General features: G+C 54.8%; 1 protein-coding gene across 1 annotated transcript in view; it reads right to left on the bottom strand.

Annotated features, from left to right (window-relative positions):
• RUNX1 (RUNX family transcription factor 1) overlaps nt 1–24867 on the bottom strand; it is a 191344-nt gene that overhangs the window by 9287 nt on the left and 157190 nt on the right. Inside the window, exon 7 of the mRNA XM_081138437.1 lies at nt 840–1001. Coding sequence (XP_080994563.1) covers nt 840–1001 — 162 coding nt within the window. The remainder of the gene's footprint in view (nt 1–839; nt 1002–24867) is intronic.

Here is a 24867-nt window from a genome sequence, read left to right as displayed (position 1 = left end):
GTAATCACAACCGTCGGGACAACACAACATTTACAAGGCCAGACTCGACGCCTCTGCCCTGTGCCCGCCCCCTAATCTGCTACAATCTGATCCCGAGGATAGCAAAGGAAAACAGCCGCCTGCCCCGAAACCCACGGAGTGTGTCTGCAGGCCTCACGGCGCAGAGGCGCTCGGGCCATTTCGCAGTCTGGTCCAGCTCCAATTTCAAAGCCCCGAATGGAGGGTTCCTTCTTTTACTTTCAACAGAGGAATTTTCCTCTGTGACTCCGGTTTCCTTGCCCACGAGCAAAGGTGAGTGCCAAGCCCAGAGGTCTCGCAGGTTAAATGACTAATATTTAATGAGCTCCTATTAAGAGCGATTATGCCAACCGTGCCACCTGAGCTTTCCACGCTGCTCCTCTAACCAGGTGTGAGCAGCACTTAGCTGGAAATGTCTCAATTGGGGTGTATCTGCTTCCCATTCCACAGGCACCCCAGGGTGCTGGTCACAGGATCTGTGAAAGCGTGCCCACACCAGATGGACTTATCCCATCTGGGTTCTGGAGGCTGGCTTCTTTAGCCGCCTATGTTTTTATTGACGCTCCGCTGCCACCTTTGCTTGTGGAACCTGAGCCACCCCACAGTGCCCAAGGAGTCCACTTCTGCCCCTGCATCCACGGTCTCTGCCTCTGGGTGTCAAGGACAATCCGTGCCTGGCTGTGGGACTCAGAGCTGGACAACCCTGTCTCTAAACCACATTTTATCCCATTAACAATGACTACCAGCCCCTTCACGCATCTCCTCTGATCTCTCGAACCTTCCAGTCTAGCTCCACTTCAGAGTGTTCCCAAGCAGCTTACTTGAGAGTCGACTGGAGATCTCCGCAGAGAGGGTGGTCATGCCGCTGGCCCGCCCAGGCGAGATGGGTGTTGCTGGGTGTACAGAAGGAGAAGCAATCGATCCCAGATACTGGTAGGACTGATCGTAGGACCACGGTGGGGAGGGCTGGATCTGCCTCGTATCTGCAGAGAACCGCAAGGTCAGTTACAGGTACAGTGGGGAGGGATTTAAAAAAATAAAAGCCTTTAAATAGGAAACTAGTGACCTTTGTTTTAATATGTCACACGTGTGTGGCCTGTTTGCCAGTGTCCAAAAAGCCTTTTTAGGTCCAAATATTTGTTTTTGTTTGCTGATTTCTCCCCCCAAAGATACTGAAATATAGTTTATGTTTGATTCTTGAAGATTTCCCTCTGATAACTGTTCCTTCCCAGAGTTTTGTTTCGTCATGGGAATGATGAGGCACTGAGAATGCTTTCCAGGTGGAAGAGCGCATGTTCACGCTGCTGAGCTAAGGCAGGTGCTAATGCCCAGACAGTTTCAGCTTCCCCAACAGCTAGTGACCACCATCAAAACGGTTCATGAACCCAGATGGTCACCTGCCTGTGGTCATCTGTGCTCAGAAAGCAAAAAGGAACGTAGAGTTTGTGTTTTTTGTACCTTAGGCAGAAATATTACACAGAGTTTTAAATGTTTTCTGTTTAGGTGAATTCTATGCCAAGGACAGAAAAGGCCTGGCAGGAAGCTGGCCCTGTGGCCCGATGACTGGTTCCCAGACCAGGCCACAGTGAGCGGCTCCGTTGCCCCAGCAAACCCAGGGGTCCCGCAGCTTCTCGGACAGAATGCTGAGCAGATACTTTATAGATCGCCACCAAGAGAGGCCCAGGAGGGAGCAGAGGCATTTCGGACTACAGAGGATTTAGGTAAAAAGGATTTTGTAAATTTGACTCCAGTCTTCTCAGGAGTCTGTTTTCAAAAGCGTCATGCTGTTGGAGATGTAAAGGAGAAAAAGGCCACCGTCTATTTTTAGGCAAAATATGTAAGAAAATTTAGATTGAACACTGTCCCACCACAAAAAAGCTTTGCATTTCTTTAAGGCTTAACATTAATTTTCTCTTTGTGTCCCACCTTCTTTGTGGATAAAGGTGACAGCAAACTATCCTAACTCCCAGGGTCCCCCACCAGGGCTCCCCGATGCTGGGGGTAAATCCAGAAAGAGCAGAGCTGCTTAGGAAAACAGCAGGTGTGAGTTTCATATGTGCCGTGACAATAACATGGGCTGTTCCCACTGGTGATAATATTTCCACCTGCTCCACCGCGGGCTGCCCTTTCCAGAAACTGTGTGCCCTATCTGCTCACCGTCGAGGATGTCGTCATGGCCAAGGGAATCGGGCACTTGGAGATCCCAGTCTCCCTCCCATTCTTCTCAACAGCCCCCCTCCCTTCCCCTCAGACTGATCAATTTCTTTCTTTTCTTTAAATTAACTGAATTATTAAGTTTGAAAACCTGGGCAGATATTTTAACTTAGAATCTTTGAAATTTAATTTGAAAGTAAGGTTTCCACTTGATGCTGAATTTTAGAGACTTTGAGGAGCTGGCGAGGAATAGCCAGCTGGTCAACCCTGAACTCAGCAGGAAACCTACATTCAGGCACCGAAAAGGCCGTGCAGAATCTTAGGTTGACAGTGCTCCCAGTAACTGAACGCAAGCCGTTAATAGCAGGTCATATTACTCCCGTATACTCCTGTAAGACTCCCGTATTACTACACGCATTTCACCCCAAGTGAAAAGAAAGTACGCTCAGGTATTTTCTGTAAGACATGCATATGTCCTAGCTACACACATTTGCTAATCGAATCTGTAGTACTCAGTACTCAGATACTTTAATCATTTAAAAAGCAAACAAAAGAAGTTTTATAATTGTCGTAAAGCCCCCTGGCTGTGAGCTGCGGTCGGTTAGTAACGCACGCCTGGCATAGACAGCCAGCACCCCTAGCCCTGTGTCTAAAGCCGAGGTAAGCACAAAGCATCACACCGAGATTCGTGCTCCGTCATGTTTTACTGGAGTGGAAAAGTGGTGCTGGGCTTTTCTAAACGCGTAATTAAGCCCTGCGAGGTTGCACAACATTCCACAGCCTTTAAAATATGCTTCGGTAAAGTGATCTTCGTGATTAAAGTCTAAGTTCTATGATTTTTTTTAACACAGGGTTTTAGATTCAATTTCTTTTCACTTCACACCACAACTGAGCTTTCCAGTGTTAAGAGGCGAGAGCACCAAACACCCGGAGGACCTTCCCCACCCCCATGATCCATCTTCGTTCCTGGGACGCAGTGCTGGCTTCACCGCCCACGGTGGGCCAGAAGGTGGAGATGGCGAGCTTCTCGGGTCGCCTCTTTGGGTGTTTTCTTCTCCTATGTGTTTTATTAAAAATCCCAAACCAAAATTGAAACAAACGAAGGGCCAGTAATATGCGGTATGCTGAGCTTATAACTCAGTTTCCCTTCTTGCTCGGATGGGGCCGACGCAAGTGCCCGAAGGCGAGTGTGGCAAGGGTAGAGCTGTGGGCGCCCTGCCCCATGCACTGAACTGAGAGTTAGGGGGCGTGTCTGTGGGGGGACCCTGGGTCTCTTGCTCACACTTTACTATTCTCATCTGTGAAAGAGATGACCTCTGAGCCCCTGCCAATGGCGCCGGTGCAGGATTTCTAACTCACCCAGGTCGTATGCAGCGTTTCCCTGCTTAACGGGAGGTGACACAGTTAGGGAAGCAGGCGGAGCCATGGGGTGGGGACCGGCACCGTGATAATAAGGTGTGTGTTCTGGGAAGAGGCAGGGATAAGACGAGGGTTGTCCACAGTGAGGGGGAGAGCCACCGCCAGGCATGCTTAGAGAGCAGGGCGGCCTGTCCTCTCACAGACCATCCATCAAACAGAACAAAAGTTTGAACAAGCCCTATATGGTCCCTGTCCCAATGAAGCTTATAGTCTGGTATTAGTGACGATACCAGGACTGCATGATGCTTGGGACGGCTTCTCCTATGGGATCAGTCCCTCACGCTGGGCGTAGCTTCGTTTATTCATTCAAAGGGTCATGAAGTTGCTCATTTCATTCAGTTGCCAACAGACATTTTGCTTTACTAGGGCTGCTGACGTGGGGTCTCAGCAGTGAATGGATCTAGTCCTTGCCTCAGGAGGAGCAGCTAGTGGGGCCCACGGGCTGTATCCAGGAGCACTGCTCGATCATCTGCCTCTGCACTTGCAAACAGCTGTTCCCGCGCTGGAGACAAGCACCCTAGTGGTGGTGATGACATGCTTACATTCTGCCTCCGAGAGGAGCAAATTAGGGAACGCACCGAATTTAAGTCACAGGAAGATGTGTTTGAAGGCCGACCCCGTCATAAACTAGCTGCGTGACCTTGGGAGAGTTCCTAGTTTTCTCTGATACGTCGGTTTTCCTGCTGCAGAGGGTAACAGGAATAGTGAGACGAGCTGTGTAAAGCAAGCATCGCAGATTTGGGCCATACTAAGTACACAGTAAGTCCAACGTTCATGATTATGTTACGGAAATGGGGAAGCAACCCATGCCAAGGGACCTGACTGACGTTTAGAGGTGAAGCCACATCCCTGCTCCAGCAGGAGGGCAGGTCCCAACGGTTCACTGGTAGAGACTCAGGAGATTAGATGGTGCAGAGCAGGAAGACTGGGGATTTGGGGTGAGCATGGGGAAGGCGAGGATCCAATCTCAACTAGTCCATGAGTCCATTAAGAAACTGCAGGATTAGGACATTTAAATTTGGGCCATTCTGCACCCTGGTTTTTCTGGGGCACATAATGTTTCAATGTAGCTGCTTCACTGAGGCCATCTTGTGATGGGTTAGTTTCAGCTTTTTGATGATGAAATAATGGGAAAAACAAGGCCCTGTCCACTCTCTTCCATCTGAAATGAGGTCAAAGGGGGGGAGTGAGGGGTAAGGTGGGGTTGAGGCTAGTGGTGAGCTCAGAGTTATCCATGGCACGTATCACGAAAGAAGATAGAGCCTTAACTGTTGATGCAACAATATTACAAAGTCTCCAGAGCTAAAAATGACCCTATCCCGTAGCTCATGGCAAATGTTCTGCTGTTTCCTATTTCAGCTCTGACCTGTAAAGAGCCTGAGAGTCATAACTTCCATCTTTACAGTAAGAAAAAAGCTAAATAAACTTAAAACCTATGACTTTTTGTGGGTCTATTGGAAAATTGAGGTCAGAGGGCAAACTGCCACCCTGAAATCGTGAGAGGCAGGTGAACACTGAAAATCAAGCTGAGGTCTACTGACTGGGAGCAGAGGTCACTGGGCCATACAGTGGGAGGGACACTGGAATGGTAATTTTGACAAATTTTTAGAGGCTGAGTGTAGTGTAGTGTGAGGGTGAGAAACTCCAGGGGGCTGTAGTTGTGTGTGTGTGTGTGTTGGGGTGTGTGTTGGGGATGCCTTTGTGGGCGTTTGACGAACTCACCCAGGTTCTCATGGGTCCCGTGTGACAGGAGGAAGAGCTACAGAGCTCTTTAAGGAAGAGCTTAGGGAAGCCCAAGGGCAACGGCACAGACAGAAACAGGGACGCTGGAGGAATCTCAAGCTTCTGGCACCTCCAGCTACAGCAAACATCAAACAGCCCAGCTCCTGCAGAACATCAAATCTCACACTGAAGGCCTATTTACCTGGCACATCATGTCCAGCTTTCCAATCAGGGATAACAGGACGTACCAAAGGGTCAGAAAAAACAGCATGAGGACAAAACAAGCGCCAGAACCAGACTCAGATATGACACCAATTCTGGAATTACCACACGGAACCTGACCATGGTTAATATGTTACGGACTCTAATGGAAAAAGGCAACAGCATGCAAGAAAATATGGGTCGTGTAGGAAGAGAGATGGAAACTCTAGGACTGAAAAGGGAATTCTACATACAGATGGCCAAGAGACATATGAAAAAATGCTCAAGGTTGCTAATCACAGAGAGTGCAAATTAAGGCCACAGTGAGGTGTCACCTCACACCCGTCAGAATGGCTCCATCAGCAAATCAACAAACGACATGTGCTGGCGAGGGTGTGGGGAAAGGGGAACCCTGGTGCACTGCTGGCGGGAATGCAGATGGTGCAACCACTATGGAAAACAGTGTGGAGTTTCCTCAAAAATTTAAAAATGGAGCTGCTGTTTTACCCAGTGATCGATCCCACTTCTAGGAATGTTTCCTAAGAATCCTGAAACACTGATCAGAAAAAAATGTATGCACCCCTATGTTCATAACAGCGCAGTTTACAATAGCTAAGATCTGGAGACAGCCCAAGTGCCCATCAGTAGGTGATGGATAAAAAAGCTGGGGGCATTTACACCACGGAATACTACGCAGCTGTAAAGAAGGAGAATCTCGCACCCTTTGGGACAGTATGGATGGACCTGGAGAGTATTATACTAAGCAAAATAAGCCAGGCAGAGAAAGACAAACATCACATGATCTCACTTATATGTGGAATCTAATGAACAAAATAAACTGACAAACAGATTCAAAGACATGGAAGCATGAATCAGACTGATGAATCTCAGAGGGGATGGGTGGTGGGGGGGAGAGATTAACCAAAGAATTTACATGCACAACCCAAGGACACAGACAACGGTGGGGAGAGGGACTGAGGAGGGGGGTGGGGCTGTGTGGAGGGTGCAATGGGGGAAAAAAGGGACCTCTGTAATATTTTGAACAATAAAAAAAGAAAAAAAAAAAAGGAAACTCTAGAAATGAAAACACTGTAACAGAAATGAGAAACGCCTTTGGGGGCTCATCGATAGGCTGGGCATGCTGAGAAAAAAATCAATGAGCTTGAAAATACGTCAGTAGAAACTTACCAACAAAAGGTAAACAGAAAAAAGTGGGGGGAAAAGAATGTCTATGAACTTTGGGACAACTGTGAAAGGTGTAACATGAATGTAGTGGGACTACCAAAAAGAAAACAGAATGGAATTTTACAAAATTAATGACAGACACCAAACCACAGATCCAGGAAGCTCACAGAACGTCAAGCAAGCTAACTACCAAATAATCTACATTTAGGCCTATCCGTGAAACTGCCGAAAACGTGAGGACCAAGAGAAAAGCTTGAAAGACGCCAGGAGTGGGCGGAAGGGGGCACGTTATGTAGAGGTAACAAGACGAGAGTGATTGCAGACTTCTCTTCAGAAGCCATGCAAGCCGGAGAGTGTGGAAAATATGCAAAGTGCTGAAAGGAAAAACCCACCGACCTAAGCTGCCGGCCTAGAATCGTGTATTCAGCAAAATGAGCCTTCAAAGGTACAGGAGAAATAAAGACATTCTCTGACAAATGAAAACTATGACAGTTTATCCAGCAGACGTGCCCTGCAGGAAATGTTAAACGTTCTTCAGGGAAAGAAAACCAATAGGGGTCAGAAACAGATCCATGTAAGGAAAGAAAGAGCACCAGAGAAAGAATAACTGAAGGTAAATAAAGTCGTTTTCTATTCTTAATTGATCCAAAAGATAATTTTTGGTTGAACATGATAATAGTAACAATGTATCGGGTAATCACAGCATACGGATACATATGTGACAGTCATGACAGGTGGGAGAAGGGGTGTAGTGTTACCTGACGGTGACTTAAGGGTCATTATTCGTGTATTTTGCGACCCCAAGGCAACCACTAAAAACATTTAAAAAGTGTGATTGACATGCTAAGAGGGGAGGTAAAATGGAATCACATAAAATGTTGTTAGAACCAGAGAAGGCAAAAGGGGGGGGGGGGACCAGGTACAAGAAATAGATTATCAGAGTGAATTAAAAATAAGACAACTGTGTTGTTTACAAGGAACCCAGTTTAAATCTAAAGGCTCAGGTGAAGAGTAAAGGGGCAAGACAGACCATGCTACCATTAACCTAGAGAAAGTCAGGGTAGCTATTCTAATCTTATATAAAAATGACTTCAGAAGAAGGGACAATTTCAGGGATAAAAGGGGAATACTGATGATAAAGGAGTCAATTCTTTTTTTTTTTAAATATATCTTTATTGATTTCAGAGAGAGGAAAGGAGAGGGAAAGACAGAGATAGAAACATCAATGATGAGAGAGTCATTAATCGAGCCCGCAACCCGGGCATGTGCCCTGACTGGGAATCGAACCCCGATCGCCTGGATCCTAGGTCGACGCTCAGCCGCTGAGCCATGCCCGCCAGGCAAAGGAGTCAATTCTTGAAGACCTGTCACAATCTTTAAAATGTATGTACCTAACAACAGAGTGCCAAAAAACACAAGGCAAAAACTTCTAGAACTAGAAGGGAAAACAAAAACACACTGTCATGGCTGAAGACGTTGACCCCATTCAGTCACTGACACGTCAAGCGGGCAGAAAATCCAGGCAGAGTTGACCCCAGCAGTCCTGCCAGACAACGTGATCTAACATTTATGGAGCTTCCCATCCAACATCAGTAGAGCACGCCTTCCTCTCGAGCTCACAGGGACACGACCAAGACAGACCACATCCTGGGCCATAAAACACACCTCAGCAAACGTAAAAAGACAGACATCATACAAACTGTGTTCTCGGGCCACATGGGCTGAAACTAAAAAAATCAGTAATAGAAAAAAAGCTGGAAAATATGCAACTAACTTGTGCTTCAACAACACTTTTAAATAACCTAGGCGTCAAGCAAGGAGCCTAAAGAGAAATTAAAATATATTTTGAACTACATGAAAATGCAACTCATCAACATTTGCAGGATGCAGGGCAAGCAGTGCTCTGAGGGAGATTTATAGCATCGAATGCATATATTAGGAAAAAAGAGTGATCCATGATCAGTAATCTAAGCCGGTACCTTAAGAAACTGGAGGAAAAAAGAGCAAAATGAACCTAAAGCAAACAGAAGAAAATAAATAATAAACAGAGTAGGAATCATTGAAATCGAATACAAGAGTGTGACAAAATCAGTGAAACTGAAAACTGTTTTCGACAAGCTTAAAATGCCCTACTTTGTCCTCAAGCTCCTGCTAGGCCACAGGGGAGGATGGAAGGAGACACCTGGTTCTACTCTGAGCCCTACCTCTGTTGGCTTATTATTATTTTATATCCTTACCCAAGGATATTTTCCCCATTGCTTTTCAGAGAGTGGAAGGGAGAGAGAGAGGGACACACTGATTGGTTGCCTTCCGTAAGTGCCCTGACTGGGACCAGTGATCGAACCTGCAACTGAGGTATGTGCCCTTGAAGGAAATCAAACCTGAGACCCTTTGGTCTGAGGGCCGATGCTCTAACCACTGAGAAAACCTGGCTAGGGCTCTATTGGCTTTTTAATTCCCACCCTCACAACCTGGGTCCCCACGGCACTGCCTGAGCCTGGACCCCCTCCCTCCACCCGGGCCTGGGAGACGGTGGGTGGCGGTCTGGGGCTCGGCCCGGCTGTTATAGTAAGCCAGCCCTTTCTTTGGCTCTTCAGCTGGTGTCTTTAAAAGACCTTTCAGAGCCATTAAAAACAAAGACCAGACAGTTATATATGCCACAGGGCCCTAGTGTCTGTTTTTAAAAGAGCCAAACCTGGTTAATGAACATATAAACCGTCAGGGCCGCCCTGGTTTTTCCCCTGCAGGATTCCTCCCTCCCTCCCCACCTTCCGCTTGGAGTGGGCAGGCCGTTCCCAGGGTGTCCTCCAAGTCCACCTCAGTCATGGGTAGCTGGTGTAATGCCCTCTTGGAGGCCTCGGAACGCACAACAGGATGTGACTCAGGGCTCAGGGATGTGAGTCAGTCTCCGGGGCGATGTGTCAGGGCGAGCCCCGGTGGTGGCCAGCATCTCCCGTCTGGGACCCCTGGGAGGAGTGACCCGGGCTCCCTGCAAACGCAGGGGTGCCCGATGCCCCACTTCCACCTCTGGGACGGGGTGAGATCAGCTTCGAGGCCAGGCATTGGGTCATTCTCTGCTGTGAACCAGGCAGGCCCTTGAAGCCCCACTGTTTTTCCAAGGCCGTTTCCCCCTCTGGCCTCTGCAGCAAAAGTGCAACACAGCACAAAAGTCGGGCGGCCGTCACCTGGGGGCGCGCCAGGTGGCAGACACTGGGCTAGCGCACTGCTGCTATCAGTGAGATCCCATGATGATGTGAGTCAGTTCCCACCAGCCCGGAATCCTGGAAGAGGGGAGGTTGTGAAAGAGCTCTGGTATTTGCCAAGCGCTTGTCTCCGCTGGCTGCAGACGTCGCGGTTAGTCATGTATGGCCGAGGTGCATTCATTGTTCCGGCAATTACTCCGCAGGGAGGCATCCAGCACCAAGCCGGGGCAGAGACCTGCCCGGGGCTCTGCGTCTCCAAGGCCTTAGGGTTTGCGGGACTGTCCTCCCAGCTGCCCGGCTGCCTGCCACAGGGGCGGAGGAGGGCTCTGCGCTCACGTCCATCACACACCGCCTCTGGGACCCAGATTCCGTGGGGGCCTGGCGGCCCCGTGGCTTTGCGGTCGGCCTGCCGGTTGCTAACAGGGCCGCCCCCGCCCTGGTGGCTCACCGCAGTCCCTTTCCTCATCTCTACACACGGAGGCACCAGACTCACCTGCCTCACAGGTGTGAGAGTTAATTAATGTTTGTGGATTCGCTTTGAGAGCCGTAGATGAAAGGAGCTCTATAAACGCAAAGTGCCATCGCTCATTAGCCCTGCCAGACGGTTCCCAGGGGAAACGGCCCAGCCTGCACCGGCCTCTCGCCAGGCCCTGCTGCGAGGTCTGCAGAGAGGCTCCGGGCTCGGCACAGTGGGCTCTGAGGACGGCCTGGGGAGAAGTCACTGGCTTCTAGAGGGATGGGGTTTGGATAACACGTGTGTTCTCTGCGGGGATGTGTCCCCCACGCAGGGGGACGCGGCCTGCAGTTAGCATGGGCGGAGGGACGCAGTTCCATGGACAAAGGTACCTTCTGGTCTCTGCTCTGTCCTGCAGACAAATTATGTCCCTGCACACGGTTAAAAACGCCCACTGTGGACACGTCTCCAGTAACGGTGTCCTGCTCCCCTGCTCCCCGCACCTCTGCTGCTCGAGCCAACGTCTCACAGGGACAGGGGATGGGCAGCGACACGAACGGTCCGCCGGGCAGGGCGCAGGAGGCAGCAGGGGAGGCGCTTCACTCTGCCGCGCTCGGTGCTGGCCCCCAGCCGTCCGGGGCTTGGAACCCCGTCCCGAGCTGCCCGCAGGGAGCGGAAGGGCCCCTAAGGAAGGCTCCTCGCACGTCACTTTATCTTCTGAAAACTGCTAAAGTACTTGGACTTTCCACCGGAGCCGCAGAGTGAGGACGAGGGGGCGACCTGTCCTCCCTCGGTGGCTGGTCCCTGTGCAGCTCTGGGCTCTCGAGAATAACTGGTTTTCTCTGGCTCTTGAGCCGGGGGGGGGGGGGTCCTCAGTTTCGTCTGTTTTCAGACCCCCCCCCTTTGTCTCTTCCCTCTGGTCCCCTCCCAGCTGGACTCACTTGAGGCCTACACAGGAGGAATTTGTCCGTCTGCAGCCCACATAGCTGACCTTGAGGTGAACGACCTGGGCCTGCAATAGATTATTAATAACCCAGGTGCCGAGGTGCAGCGTTAAAGCTCAGGGGAGCCTCTGGAGACGAGCCACGCGCACTTTCACCAGCTCATCCCTGTGCTCTGAGCACAGGACGCCAACTAATAAAGTCACATTCATCTCGGGGCACCTACGACGCAGGGCAACCTCACCCCGAACTCCGACCCACACAGGCCTGGAAATCTGCAGATTCTTTCAAACTCCAACACAGACCTCAACTGCAGAACCACTCACAGGCACACACACTCACACTCAGTCACACACACACACTCACACTCAGTCACACACACACACTCACACTCAGTCACACACACAGTCACACACACACAGTCACAGTCACACACACAGTCACACATAGTGACACACACTCAGACTCAGTCACACACACAGCCACACACGCACTGTCACACACACAGACTCAGTCACACATAGCCACACAGCCACACACACACACAGTCACACACACACAGTCACACACACAGTCACAGTCACATACACACAGTCACACACACACACAGTCACAGTCACACACACACAGTCACATACACACAGTCACATACACACAGTCACACACACACACAGTCACAGTCACACACACACAGTCACACAGTCACACATAGTGACACACTCAGACTCAGTCACACACACAGCCACACACGCACTGTCACACACACAGACTCAGTCACACACAGCCACACACACACACAGTCACACACACACAGTCACACACACAGTCACAGTCACATACACACAGTCACACACACACACAGTCACAGTCACACACACACAGTCACATACACACAGTCACATACACACAGTCACACACACACAGTCACACAGTCACACACACACATACTCTCACACTCACACCCAGTCACACACAATCACACTCCTCATGAGAAGCTGACGATTAAAGAGCCACAGCTTCGACACTGACTCCGGGAAAGCAATGGTGTTTCAAATGCGACCTTCATTCTTGACCAGGTGAGGTCACCGTGCAGAGGATGACACCACGCCCGGCTGGGGGAGGCCTCCTTCCGACCACTTCGACTTACAAGGTCAAGGAAGGTTTTCTCAGAAAAGCCGTAGGTTTCCAGCGACCTGGACTAAAGTGGGAGCTTTTTTTAAAAAAATTAGTAGTAGAGTTTGAGATGGCAGATAACTTGAAACTCTTGCTCAACCAAAGGGATGACCGACGGAGACCTGAGACCCGAGGGACCTAAGGAATCAAAGGGTCAGAGTGATTCACTGCCGGTGACGCCCAAGGGTGGTGGGCTCAGGTCTTGTGTGGACCGATAAGTTCTGTAAATTTCCCAAATGGATCTAAAAGGGCGAATGCTCCTCCGGGAACACTGGGCAATGTCCGGAGGAAACATTTTTGGTTGTCACGTTTGGGGCCCAGGGTGCTGCTGGCATCTGGTGGGCGGAGGCCAGGGGTGCTGTTAACATCCCACAGTGCACAGGGCAGCCCACAGCAGAGAACCATCTGGGCCCAAGAGTCAGTGGTGCCCTAGGGAACCCAGCCCGGGGCGGGCAAGCACCCCACGCGGTTTTCAGTCACCACATCAAACCATGACGACAGGCTGGGAGATGTGGCTTCCAGAGGTGCCCCAGACTCAGGGAAATTTAACGCAGCACCACAGGCAGAAAACAGATGGGAAACGAGATCTGGGTGCAGGGGGCGCCTTCTGGAGCCTTGTGGGCATCGGGGCAGCTGGAGGCCATGCATGTGCCTGGGGGGCGCCAGCAGCCGCAATGTGCCCGGAGTGCCCTGTCCCTACGCCAGGGTTGGGGATGATGGCTGCCTCCTGGTCTCACGGCCTGGCACCCAGACTGGGAGCGGACAGGCCAGGCCCTGGGTGAGCCACAGGTGTAAACCACCAAGATCCCTCCCGAGCTGACCGTTGCTTTGCCACCTGGGAAGGGGCAGGCTGGCGCTCGCCTCTCTGAACTTCCCAGGCGTGAGTCACCTGTAACTAGATAGTGATGCAAGTCACTGTCAACACGTCTAGGGTTTCATTCCAGCCTCTCCTGGAACGACGGAGCAGAGAGCCTCCAGAGGCCCCGTGCCAGCCCGTCCCAGGCAAAGCAGAGGGTGGGGAGTGAGGGTCGCCCTCTGTCCCCAGGGCGGGTTGGTGACAGGGCGGGGACAAGCCTCCTGGTTCTTTGTAGAGGGCTGTTCTTACTGCAGGACGATCGAAGCCATTTCCCCCCTAATCTAGTTACCACATATGGACAAAATGAAAGGACTGGCCTACACCTCAAAGAAGAAAAACAGCAACCATCAAGCCCAGTGCCAGACGGACGTGGGGACAGGTGCTTTTTCCTGCTCACAGATCTACGATCCTGGACCTGGTGGGGCTCACTGGGAAGTCCTCACGCCAGTTATGTCTCCGTTTACCCTGAAACTAAGCCCAGACAGCCGCAAACCTCAACTATAAGTTGGTTGGTATCTATAGCTGTGAATTCCCAACGTAAGTCAACATCAGGGAGGAAGGGAGGTGATCATCCCCCCTCCTGCGCTCTGATTTGGGGGTGGCCCTGGGGACGGGGCAGGACAGGAAGTGGCGGTGAAGGTCGCATTGTCACCCTCGCTCCACCTTTTCTTCTAATGGCCCGAAAGGCCAGGTTACTCACGTAAACCCTTCTATGGAAGCGCCGGGGTGCCTTCCCGGCTCACACTGCTTAAGAGTAACGAGTGAGCGGCGCGCGAACAAGTCTGCCGTCCAGGTGGATTAAACCCTGGCCGCTCCCCGTCCCGAGCCCTGTCCCGAGCCCTGGCCGGCCGTCTGAAGCTCCAGATCAGGCCCCTGTGCGCACATGCCAGACCCAACGAAAAGCAATTACCTAGGCAAACTTTTGACGGATTGGAGCCCCGGGGCACAGGCTGTTTACGAAAGACTCGGGGCACGGTGTGTGCTGAGCAGGCCCAGCCGCCGTCCTCCGGGTCTGGATCCTGCCTGCCACCGGACTGCAGGCGGGATTTCTGGGGCGATAACATCAGGCTCCTGTCCTCGGCACCGCAGGGTCTCTGCTGTTTTCCAGCAGGAATGTGCAAGTACCAACAAAAGCCTATTATAACGTCTCCCTTTGTGTTCCCCGACTCTCCCTCGCCGGTGCAGGTTTTATTTTTTGCATTGTGTGCTGCCCCGAAAAAAAAGGGCAGCGAGAAACCATCCTCCGGCTGCTGGCTCTGTAATGTCTTTGGAAACGCACCACCTTCCCAATAAACAGGAACTTCCTGTCGTCGTTTTTTTAAAAAAACCAGCAAACCAGTCTCAACAACACGTCCGAAGTTCTTTCCCCTCGACTGGAACAAAAGAGGCTCCGAGGGATGGGAGAGGAGCTGAAGCAAGACGGGCAGATGGACAGGAGGGTGGCCAGCGGCCGGCCTTCCCTGGCCCGCTGTCCCCGCTGCAGGCCGAGACCCGAGGCTGCCACAGGTGGTGGCGTGGGCCTGGTCCACCCGCTGCCCAGGCCACTGGGGGGGAGCTCGGCGTCCTCGCCTGTGTTGGGCCTGGGGTGGCGCCACTGAGGTGCTGGGACCTGAGGCCGGGTCAAGGGGTCAGTTTGGGGGAGAGGCTGCGATTAGGGGCAGGAAGGTAGGAGGGCCAGCGAGACAGAGAGGGAACTCAGAGGGACGGATCTGGAAAGTTCTGGGAACAAGAAGGATCCAGGGAAGCTTTTAAGGCAGAGGCCACACGGGGAGCCGCCTGGACGTGGCGGGAGGGGACAGGACACCGGTGTCTGCGGACAGCAGCGAGGTGTGTGCGAGGAGGATTACAAGGGTGTTTTACCACCAGTTTGTACTTTGGGGTCCAAATCTCCAAATATATGTGGAAAACCGGGGTCAGGTGTTGGGAAGACGCCTCTGCTGGGCTGTCTAAGGGGCAAGGCTGTGGGCAGGAAGGAGGGGGCAGGAGAGCTTGGCCTGCGGGGGCAGCAACAGGAAAGGGGAGCCCACCTGCTTTAGTGAACAGGGGCTGCAGAAGGCAAGGGGTCAGAAGGTCGAGAAGCACAGAGATTCCTCATTTCCCCCTTTGGGACAAAAGCGAAGGGCCGGGGCCAGGGCGGGTGGGTATGCTGTCCCCTGGGGCCCCTGGGCTCCCTCCGCCCGCCGGGCTCTGGGAGGCTGAGAAGGGCCATCACTAGAGCAAAAGGCGAAGGGCCTTCGCCTGGAGGCCGGGCCCAGGGAGACGAACGAACTGTTCCCGGCAGGACATTGTGACATCAGATCGAAACCAGTGAGGAACTGGCTCCGACCTGAGAGCAGGGACAGTGCTCCCTGGACCCTGCCTGGGGGTCTGGGCGCGGGGCCTGGGGAAGTGGGAGGGGGGGGTCCCGCCTGCCTGAGCCCCCTGGGGGGGCAGGTGCTGGGGCTCGAGGGGGCCGGGGGGCAGCCCATCAGCGGTTCTGAGGTTTGGCTGATGGGGCAGCACAGAGGGGAACCTCCCCCCTCCCCCAGGAGCCAGGACCACTGGGGGCCCAGCCAACCAGCGCCCCGCCGGGTAACAGTGGAGGCTGCGCGTGGGCCGTGGGGAAGTGAGAGGCACGGCGGGAGTAGAGAGGGAGGCCAGCTCGGTCCTCGGTGGCGCGAAGGTGTCCGGCGGAGAGGGGGCAGGTGAGGCGCCCTGGGAATGAAGGGCTGGGGGGGTTCAGAGGCCAGAGCAGGGCAGCGGCTCGGCTGGGGGGGGTCTAGCAGGCGGCTCGTTCCTGACAGGCCTCCGACAGAGCCAGCATCTGCCCCCCCAGAGACGCGCTCACACGCGGAGCCGCTCACACGCAGACACGCTCACACGCGGAGACACACACACACAGACACGCTCCCACACGGAGACACACACGCAGACACGCTCCCACACGGAGCCGCTCACACGCAGACACGCTCCCACACGGAGACTCACACACGCAGACACGCTCCCACACGGAGACACACACGCAGACACGCTCCCACACGGAGACTCACACACGCAGACACGCTCCCACACGGAGACTCACACACGCAGACACGCTCCCACGCGGAGACTCACACACGCAGACACGCTCCCACACGGAGACTCACACACGCAGACACGCTCACACGCGGAGACTCACACACACAGACACGCTCCCACATGGAGACTCACACGCAGACACGCTCACACGCGGAGACTCACACACGCAGACACGCTCCCACATGGAGACTCACACGCAGACACGCTCACACACGGAGACTCACACACACAGACACGCTCACACACGGAGACTCTCACACGCAGACACGCTCACACGCGGAGCCGCACTCACACACGGAGACTCACACGCAGACACGCTCACACACGGAGCCGCGCTCACACACGGAGACTCTCACACGCAGACACGCTCACACGCGGAGCTGCTCCCACACGGAGACTCACACACGCAGGCACACTCACACGCGGAGCCGCGCTCACACACGCAGACACACTCACACGCGGAGCCGCTCACACACACACTGGGCCAGGGCAGCACGGCTGAGCGGAGCCTGTGCAAAGCCGTCCCTGTCCCTCAAGGTCAAGGTCTCAATGGCTGATGCCACCTCCCACTGCACAGGGTGTCACAGGTATTGTCCCTCAGCGTCACCAGAAGGCATCAAACCCAGGCTGGTGTGGGGGCCGGGGCCCCCCGGTTTCCTACCCCTCCCTGCCACCTGACACACCTTATTCTACGGCCTCTCAAAAGCTGTCCTCCTGTCCCTCTGGGACGGTGGCTGAGAGGCATATAGAGGAACCAGGGTGGCTGGGTTAACAGTGATGGACACTAAGACAAATGGACGCACCCCGCGTCATCTCTGACGTCCCAGGTGTCCCGTGACGTCAACGGCATGCAATCCCCCCGTGTCTGAGTCACAGCGGGCTCGGTGCTCAAGTAGCGGTTCGTGCGAGAGGGGTGGGGGGCGCGCGGAGTGGGGGGACCGCGGGCACCCAGACATCCCAGCTCGGGTGAGAGCCCTGCTCACGGGCTCAGTCACCGGGTGTGACCGGGTCCCAGCGGCGGGGCCCTGCGGAGGAGAGTGGCTTATGTAACCCTGGGGAAGACGTCTCGGGACTCATCCTCTGGACGCCCGCAGTGCGCAGGCCCGGGATGCGGAGTCCCTGCAGGGGCCTCTGACTGAGCCGCCGGCAAAGCCATCAGCCGCCAGGGGGCCCGCTGGACACTGGACACAGGGGGTCGTGTGCCGGGGCTGCCTCAGGTCAAGGCCTCTGGAGCCCTGGGACGGCAAAGGCTCCAGACACTTCCTCACTGGTGGCCAGCTCTGTCCTCTGTGGGTGACCAGGGACAGGAGGGCTGAAGGGGGCACAGGAGAATGTGCTGTTTCAGTGAGGGACACGGTGCCCCCTGCTTCCTGCTCCTCCCTGATGTGCCAGCGATGGGGGAAAACAGAGAGAGAAAAGCTTTCACCAACAGACCCGTCAGTGTGCAGACAGCTCAGGTTTCAGTGCTGGGGGGGTGAGGGGCGGGAACCCCGGCTTCAAACCCCAACAGGACTGGTTTACTCAACAGGCCCGAGCTCTTGTTTTGCAGCAGGAAATTCTCCTTCATAAGAGAGCTACTGTTGGTGGTGTTTGTTTGTTTTTTAATTTCCAAAAATGAGGAAAAGTTTACAAAATGGGAGGGGGGGTGCAGGGAGGAGAGGGAAGCAGAGGGAAAGGGCAGGGGAGGCAGGGACCCCAGCGCTTCCCAGTCTCCCTGGGGCTCCTCCCCTCCCCGCCCCCTCGGTGCTGAACGTGAAAACGCGCAGCCTGGCGAGGGCCTGGCCGGGAGATGCCTCCAACAAGGCCCTCATTGTCTCAGACAGGTGTGAGATTGGGCTTGGTCAGGGGCCAACAGCCCGGCTCCGGAGCCAGCGCTGGGAGCCGAAAACATGCCCCAGCCCCGCAGTAACACCACTGCAGCCAGCCAGGGCCTCAACAATTTAAGGCTTAACACACACAGCATAAATCACGGAGGATGCACCCGGCCGGCAGCTTCTTGGGCGGGTGCCTGCAGACTGTCTGCACAGCAGACTCTGCCTGTTTGGGTTATTTGAGACTTTTTTTTTTTGGTAATAAAAAGATGAGAAACTGGGTGGAGCAGGCGCAGAGGCACCCTGGGGTTTGCCCCGTCTTGTTCCACGGCCCCCTTTCCAGAAGTGCTGTTTGGAAGGGACTGCTCAGGGGGAGACTGGGAGCCTGTTCCTGCAGGGCGAGGGCAGTGGAGGGCTGAGCAGCTGGCTGCCTGGCTGACCTCGGGCAAGCCCCCGACCCCTCTGGGCTTCCGATTCCTCCTCGATTCCTCCTCTGACAAACAAGGGGCGGGCCGGCCCCTTCTGGCCCGGCTCCCTGAGACTTACTCATCCCCAGTGGTCAGAAGTTCAAGGCCTGAATCGGGGAAATCGCTACCCTCAGGACAGAACTTGCAACACAGCCACATTTTATGGGTCTGAGTGGGTCTGTTTCTTTGGGTGAGAAAGGCCATTTCGCAGCACTCCCTCTGTTGGCTCTCTCCTCTTATCTGTTCTTAGAGCTGCGGCTCTCAGGCCACTGAGGCAGTGCTGGGACCGCAGTCCGGACATGTCAGAGCCCCGTGTGATGGCGGCAGAGATGGAGACGACAGGGCCGCCCACTGGGTTGTACCATTTCTCCTGATGAACCCTGAGCCCGGGTCCATCTGGGAGAGGAGAGGAGACTATGGGGCTGCCCACAGTGCAGAGCCCCAAATGGAAGGGCCTCAGGTCTCTGCTCCTGGGACTCAGGTGACAATCCTGGGGTAGCTCTGGCCCTGCGGTCCATGACCGTGACCCTCATTCATGGACAAGGAAGTGGCCGTCACAGGGACGCCTGCATCTGGGCATCTGGCCCTAGCGCCCTGGCTCTCACAGCCACGCTCAGGGAGCAAATGGGAGACGTTGGCAGCAGCGTCCTGAGGACAAAGAGCCTGTCACTCAGCCTCAGCTCCCCACCCCTACCCCCAGCTGGGCCTGCCCCGCTCACCGGCACCTGTTTGCCGACTCTGGCCCTGGCCTCCCACCCAGGCCCAGCAGGCTCTCAAGGCCTGGCTGGCTGGTGGGTGGAATCGGCAAAGGGAGGAATGAACTTAAATCCCACAGGAAGGTGAAACTCAGTTCAAAGGCATCCTTTTGTAGATGTTTTATAAAAATGCCAAGGAGGCTGACCACTCGCATTCTCCAAATGTGTCCCATTCATGCACGTCGGGGCCGGGCCGGGGCACATCCCCACGGCTGCCCACATGGGCCCGCGGCCGGGGGTGCCCGTCAACCTCCCTGCAGCTGGCTGTGCCCTGCCAGGGAACAGGGCTGGGCGCGCGGCGGGGCCGAGAGGACCGGGGTGGACCTGGGATGGGTGCTCGGGTCCCACCCTGGTGAAAATCCCTCCTCCCTGGGGATGGGATTGAACGTTTCGAATGGACACACAAGAAGCCACGAGCAGAGCCCAACCACGCCCATCTTCTCGAGGAGGCGGCAGGCTTCCAGAGAGAGGCAGAGCACTACTGAATGTCCCAGTGAGGGTCCCATCCTGGTGCAGGGACCACGCTGGGGGCCACCTCCGCGGCAGAGGCAGCCTGGCCGCGGGGAGAGGCGCTGGAACAGGAGTCCCAGGACGTGGGGTTCAGGTCTGCCTCCACTTAAGGTCCCTTTCAAGTTCACCAGCGCCCTGTTCCCATCTGATCTTGTCCCACAGTGTCCCCGGGGGCGCCTGCGGAGCCGACCCAAGAAACCGAAATGTGAGTGCAAGATACTGCCAGGGCCCAATGCACCCAGGTGCTGGCATCACTCCTGGGGACAACGGGGCTCTGACGGTAATTATCTCAGAGCAGCTGTGCCCACAGGGCAGCGAGGATGTGCACCACCTGGTGGCACCCCAACGCCCCCTGCAAAGGGCACAATAGTAGCGATGACACTAAAAAGAATAGCACCGACTGCACGCACAGCGCTCAATACTCGACGGAAACACATCTCCATCCCGGCAACCAGCACACGGGGTAGTGAGGATGACATGCAGCGCGACGCGTGCTCGGTGCCAGCACCGGGGCTTTATGCCCGTAGCTCACCCGCCCCTCACAGTTCCGCAGCGGGCAGGCGCTGCTGGGGGGACGCCCATTCCACAGGTGGGCCGGGGCTGCAGGAGCCCAGGAGTCCCCCAAGGTCACAGCAGGACACGGCCCGCCTAGCGCCACGACCCAGCAGGTAGGGTTTAGCATTACTTCGTGGATCCAGGCCCTGCCTTCCTCACAAACGGTTCTGGGGGCCGCCGTGTTTGTCCGGGTCCCCCCCAGTGCTCAGTGGGAGGAACATCTGCCCCCTGACGGACAGGATGGGTGGACAGGAGCCAGTGTTTCTGCCTCAACGCCTCCAGGCTCCCGCGCCCCCTCTGAGGGGCCAGGGACCGGGGATTAGAGGGGGGCTTGGAAGGGAAGAGCCGCTCCTCGCGGACCTGCCCTCCCCAAGGCAGGAGAGTCAGATGAAGGAATCGGGAAGAGATTCCGGAGTGAGAGTAACAAGACTTCCTCTGCTCTCCACCTGAGTCCGCCAGCTATATTTTTGTACAAATTCAATTTTAAAGTCATGCTTTGTAATTTGTGGGAAATCATATTAAATTAAACAGACCCACATCTGGGCAACGTGTTCTCTCGTTTACCAACATATGACGACTCAGAGAAGCCAATCGTGTGGCAAAAATACCACCCAAAACAGAGCCTTTCAATGCGGGCAGCACACTGGTGGGCTCAGGCCACCCCGACTGGTCCCCTGGGAATGCTGGACGGGACCCCTCACCCCCGGGAACTGCAAGGCATCACCCAGAGCTGCAAACCCTGAGCCTTTCAGAGCTATCTGCTTAATCACTCACGTGACAGTCGAGGCCTGGGGCAGGGGTGGGAAGGTCCTGCCCATGAAATCATTGGGTCTGGCCCTGCAAAGGCAACTGCAGGTGGGACTTGAAATTCAATAAATCTAGAGCTTTTTTATAGTTAATTTTTAAATTGATTATGGCCCTCGAATGATGTTATAAATATCCAATGGCCCTCGGCGGAAAAAAGGTTCCCCACCCCTGGCCTGGGGCTTTGTGCGAAACAACAGGACCGAGCCAGCTGCACGCCGCCCAGCGATCTGCAGGCGCCGCGGGCAGGACCCTCGGGCCACACCACGCACCTATGGGCCCCCAGCAGTGAGGATTCAGCGCACCCCCCCCCCCAGCGGGTCCATTCTACACGTGACCTGTCACTACTGGTGACCGTGGGAGCCGGGCAATGACCTTGTTGTGACCTCGCTGCAGCGCAGGTAGAGGCACCATCCAAACATTCGCTACAGTTTCCAAACTGGGGGAAGTAACTGTTTCAAAAACTTCTGGGCACCAGCCCTCCGGACGACGCACTCGGGCCACCACGACCGCTCCCACGGCGCGCGAATCGCAACGCAGCGCACGAGGCGGACAGGCCGGAGGGGGCCGCAAACCACCGAGCGGCAGGACTTCCCGGTCGGGGCCTTGAGCGAGCGCCGCCTTTACAGATGCTTCAGTAACCTCATCACTGTGTGACTTGCCGTCTGACACGTGCAGGGAGGTGCTGATGGAGCGTGAGGGGCCACGGCGGCCCAGCTGCCCCGCGGGACCTAATAAAACCGTGTTCGCGTCCCTTGTGTGACCCGCGGCTCCGAGAAGGGCAATCGCAGGTCTGATTGTCTTTTTCCCTTTTCTACCTCAAGATGAGATGTGCTTTTAAGACGCCCCCCAGAAAGTGTGCGGAAGGAGGAAGGGCCCCGTGGAGGGTCTCCGGCCCTCGGATCCGGCGCTGGCCTGGCTCAGGTTGGACACACAAAGCCGCCGGGGTGGGGGGGTGGGGTGGGGGAGAAGCTGACTCCTTCCGCTGAGGGAACCAGCAGGGATGGGTCTGGGAGACCCGACTGCCCCGATGCATGAGCTGCTGACGCCCAGGGTAGTGCTGACTCCCCCCGACTCATAGGCCCTCCGATGTCCTCACACCCAGTCCTCCGAGGTGGAGGGTTGCAGGGCACCCTCTTTACACTCCTGGAGGGACCGGGCTCGGCTGATGGGGGCCCAGGTCTTGTTAACCAGTAATTAGAGCTCATCACCGCGGCTCCAGGAGGCTCAGGTCAGTGCCGTCGGAAGAAGCCAGACAGTGTGCAGACATACGTACTCTATGCCCAGTCCCAGTGAGTGCTTAACGCTCAGTTCCGTGGCCTCCCACAGCTGTGTGGTCACAGGAGATGACAGGTCAGAGCCCCTGTAGCCCCCCCCTTCTGTCCACACCTTCTCCAGGCAGGAAAGCAGGGACTCCATCTTTAGGAGTCACCTTTATCAAAGGGGTAGTTAACACCGCTATTGATTACAACTGAGGATGTTTTTCCAAATCCTGAAGCTGTATTTGGAAGGTCCTACCCCCTGAACATGACTCTAAGGTGGAGTGAGACACGAGGGGGCCCTGGACGGTGGCCCCGGAGCCCAAGCCTGGAGGGGATGACTGTCTCCTCCGCCCCACTTCTGCTCCTGCTCATCCGGGGACTTGGGGCCATGGCTCTGTTTTCTCTGGAAAATGCTTATTTCTTTTAAACATAAATGTTATACTCCATGCCACTTAGGAGGGCCTGGGCCGACTCCTTTCTTTTCTCCTGCCCATCCTGGGAGTGCACAGAGAAACACGAACTCCCCAGGGCTGGCCAGTGTTTGTCTTTGGGGTGAGTTCTATGCTTTTTAAAAATTATTCTGTTTTATTTACTGTGGTTGGTAACTGGATCTCTGGTATCAGAACATATAATGTTCTGCCAAAAAGAGATTATGGGATAAAAGCGTATGGAAAGGCCTGGGTTTGCCAGGGACGAGTCTATTACAGGTGTTTTGCAATCACATCTTTAATCTCAACAATTGGGCTATTCTACCACGTGGAAGGCAATTGTGCAGAGACGAGAAAGCTCCTGCTGGGCAAAGGCTCTGAGGCTGAAATGTGAAAATATGACACAAATAGACACTGGGCACCCCCACCTCTGTACGTCTCCCCCGAAAGTCGGGCTGTGAGCTCTGAGGCCAGAGCGGAGTGAGACAGAGCTAGTCCCAGCTCCTCGGCACCCTCTGAACCCTGGGCGCTGACTGGGAAGAGCCTGAAACAGCCTCGTTACGGCGGGGCCCGCGCTCGGCTCCCACGTCAGGAAACACGGCGCAAGTGAGTGAAACCGACTCCGTGGGGAGAACCGCCGCCCGCAAGAAAGCAGGGGCATCTTCTAACCGGAGCCCTTCCCGCTGGCTGTCAACGTGTTTCGCTTGTTCCTCTCCTGGTACATGCTTTGGGTAAACCTGGTTCCCCCTCATGGCTGCAGCCTAATTTTCTGTTTGAACATCCAAATGTGAAAGGCTGTCTTCAGCGATTTGTAAGTTGGGGACTAGGAGATATGCAAAGTGAATCCCCAGCCTTTGGGAATGGGTGTCTGGTCCACAATGCGTTGCAATAAAGCCACTAAAAAATGGGGGGCAGGGCAGTGTGCTCAAAACAACAGTGATATGCTTAGTTCCAGGAGGCCACATTCTTGAGTCCCTCCCAGGCCTGGCTGTGGTCCACGTGCCCTGTTCTGTCCCTAGGCTTCCTACCATCCACGACGCCATGAGCTCCTGGGGGCCAGGGCAGGCGGCACCCAGGCCTCCTGTCTCCTGGTCCGCTTTGCTCCCACGACACTTGCCTTTCTCTACCACTGTTGGGCCCCGCGGGTCCGTCTGCATAGGTGCTCTAGAAAATATTAAGAAAAACCTGATCTCATCGAGAAAAAAGTCATATATCCTCCTGGCTGGGAAATAAAGGGACCGTGATGCTGAGTTCCAGCCAGTGACGGGCCGACATGACAGGGCCCGATACACGAGGGAGGTTCCAGGCCTGAGACTCCAAGCACACACCTGCTTCCCCTGACATCTGCTCGGGAGACGGACCGGGAAAGCCAGGTCTGCCCTCGCCTGATGTCCCCCAGCTTTTCTGTGTTGGTGGACTGAGTAGAATGGTGGCCCCCAAAGATCCGTTTCTGTGTGACTCATGGAACTGCGAGTGTGACCTTATTTGGAAAAAGGAGTCTTTTCAGATGTAACTAAGCAAAGGATGCGATGAGATCATACGGGGTTGTCTGGGTGGGGCCTAAAAGCAATGACAAGTGTCCTTGCAAGAGGCAAAAGAGGAGATGACACAGAGAAGAGGCCCTGTGGAGATGGAGGCACAGATTAGAGCGGTGTGGTCACAGCCTGGGAATGCCTGGAGCCACCGAAGGTAGGAAGAGGCAGGAAGGCTCCTTCCCTGGGGCCTTCAGAAGGGCATGGCCCTGCTGACACCTTGATTTTAGACTTGTGACCTCCAGGACCAGGACTGTGAGAGAATACAGGCCTGTTTCCTTAAGCCACCCCGTTTGCGGTCATTTGTTACGGCGGCCACAGGAAGGGGCTACGCTCGGTACTGGTGACAGCGACCGCGGG

This window comes from Miniopterus schreibersii (assembly GCF_964146895.1).
Source record: "Miniopterus schreibersii genome assembly, chromosome: 5".
Taxonomy (NCBI): domain Eukaryota; kingdom Metazoa; phylum Chordata; class Mammalia; order Chiroptera; family Miniopteridae; genus Miniopterus; species Miniopterus schreibersii.
Note: the sequence above shows the minus strand (reverse complement) of the source record. Positions and strands in the feature narration are given on the sequence as shown.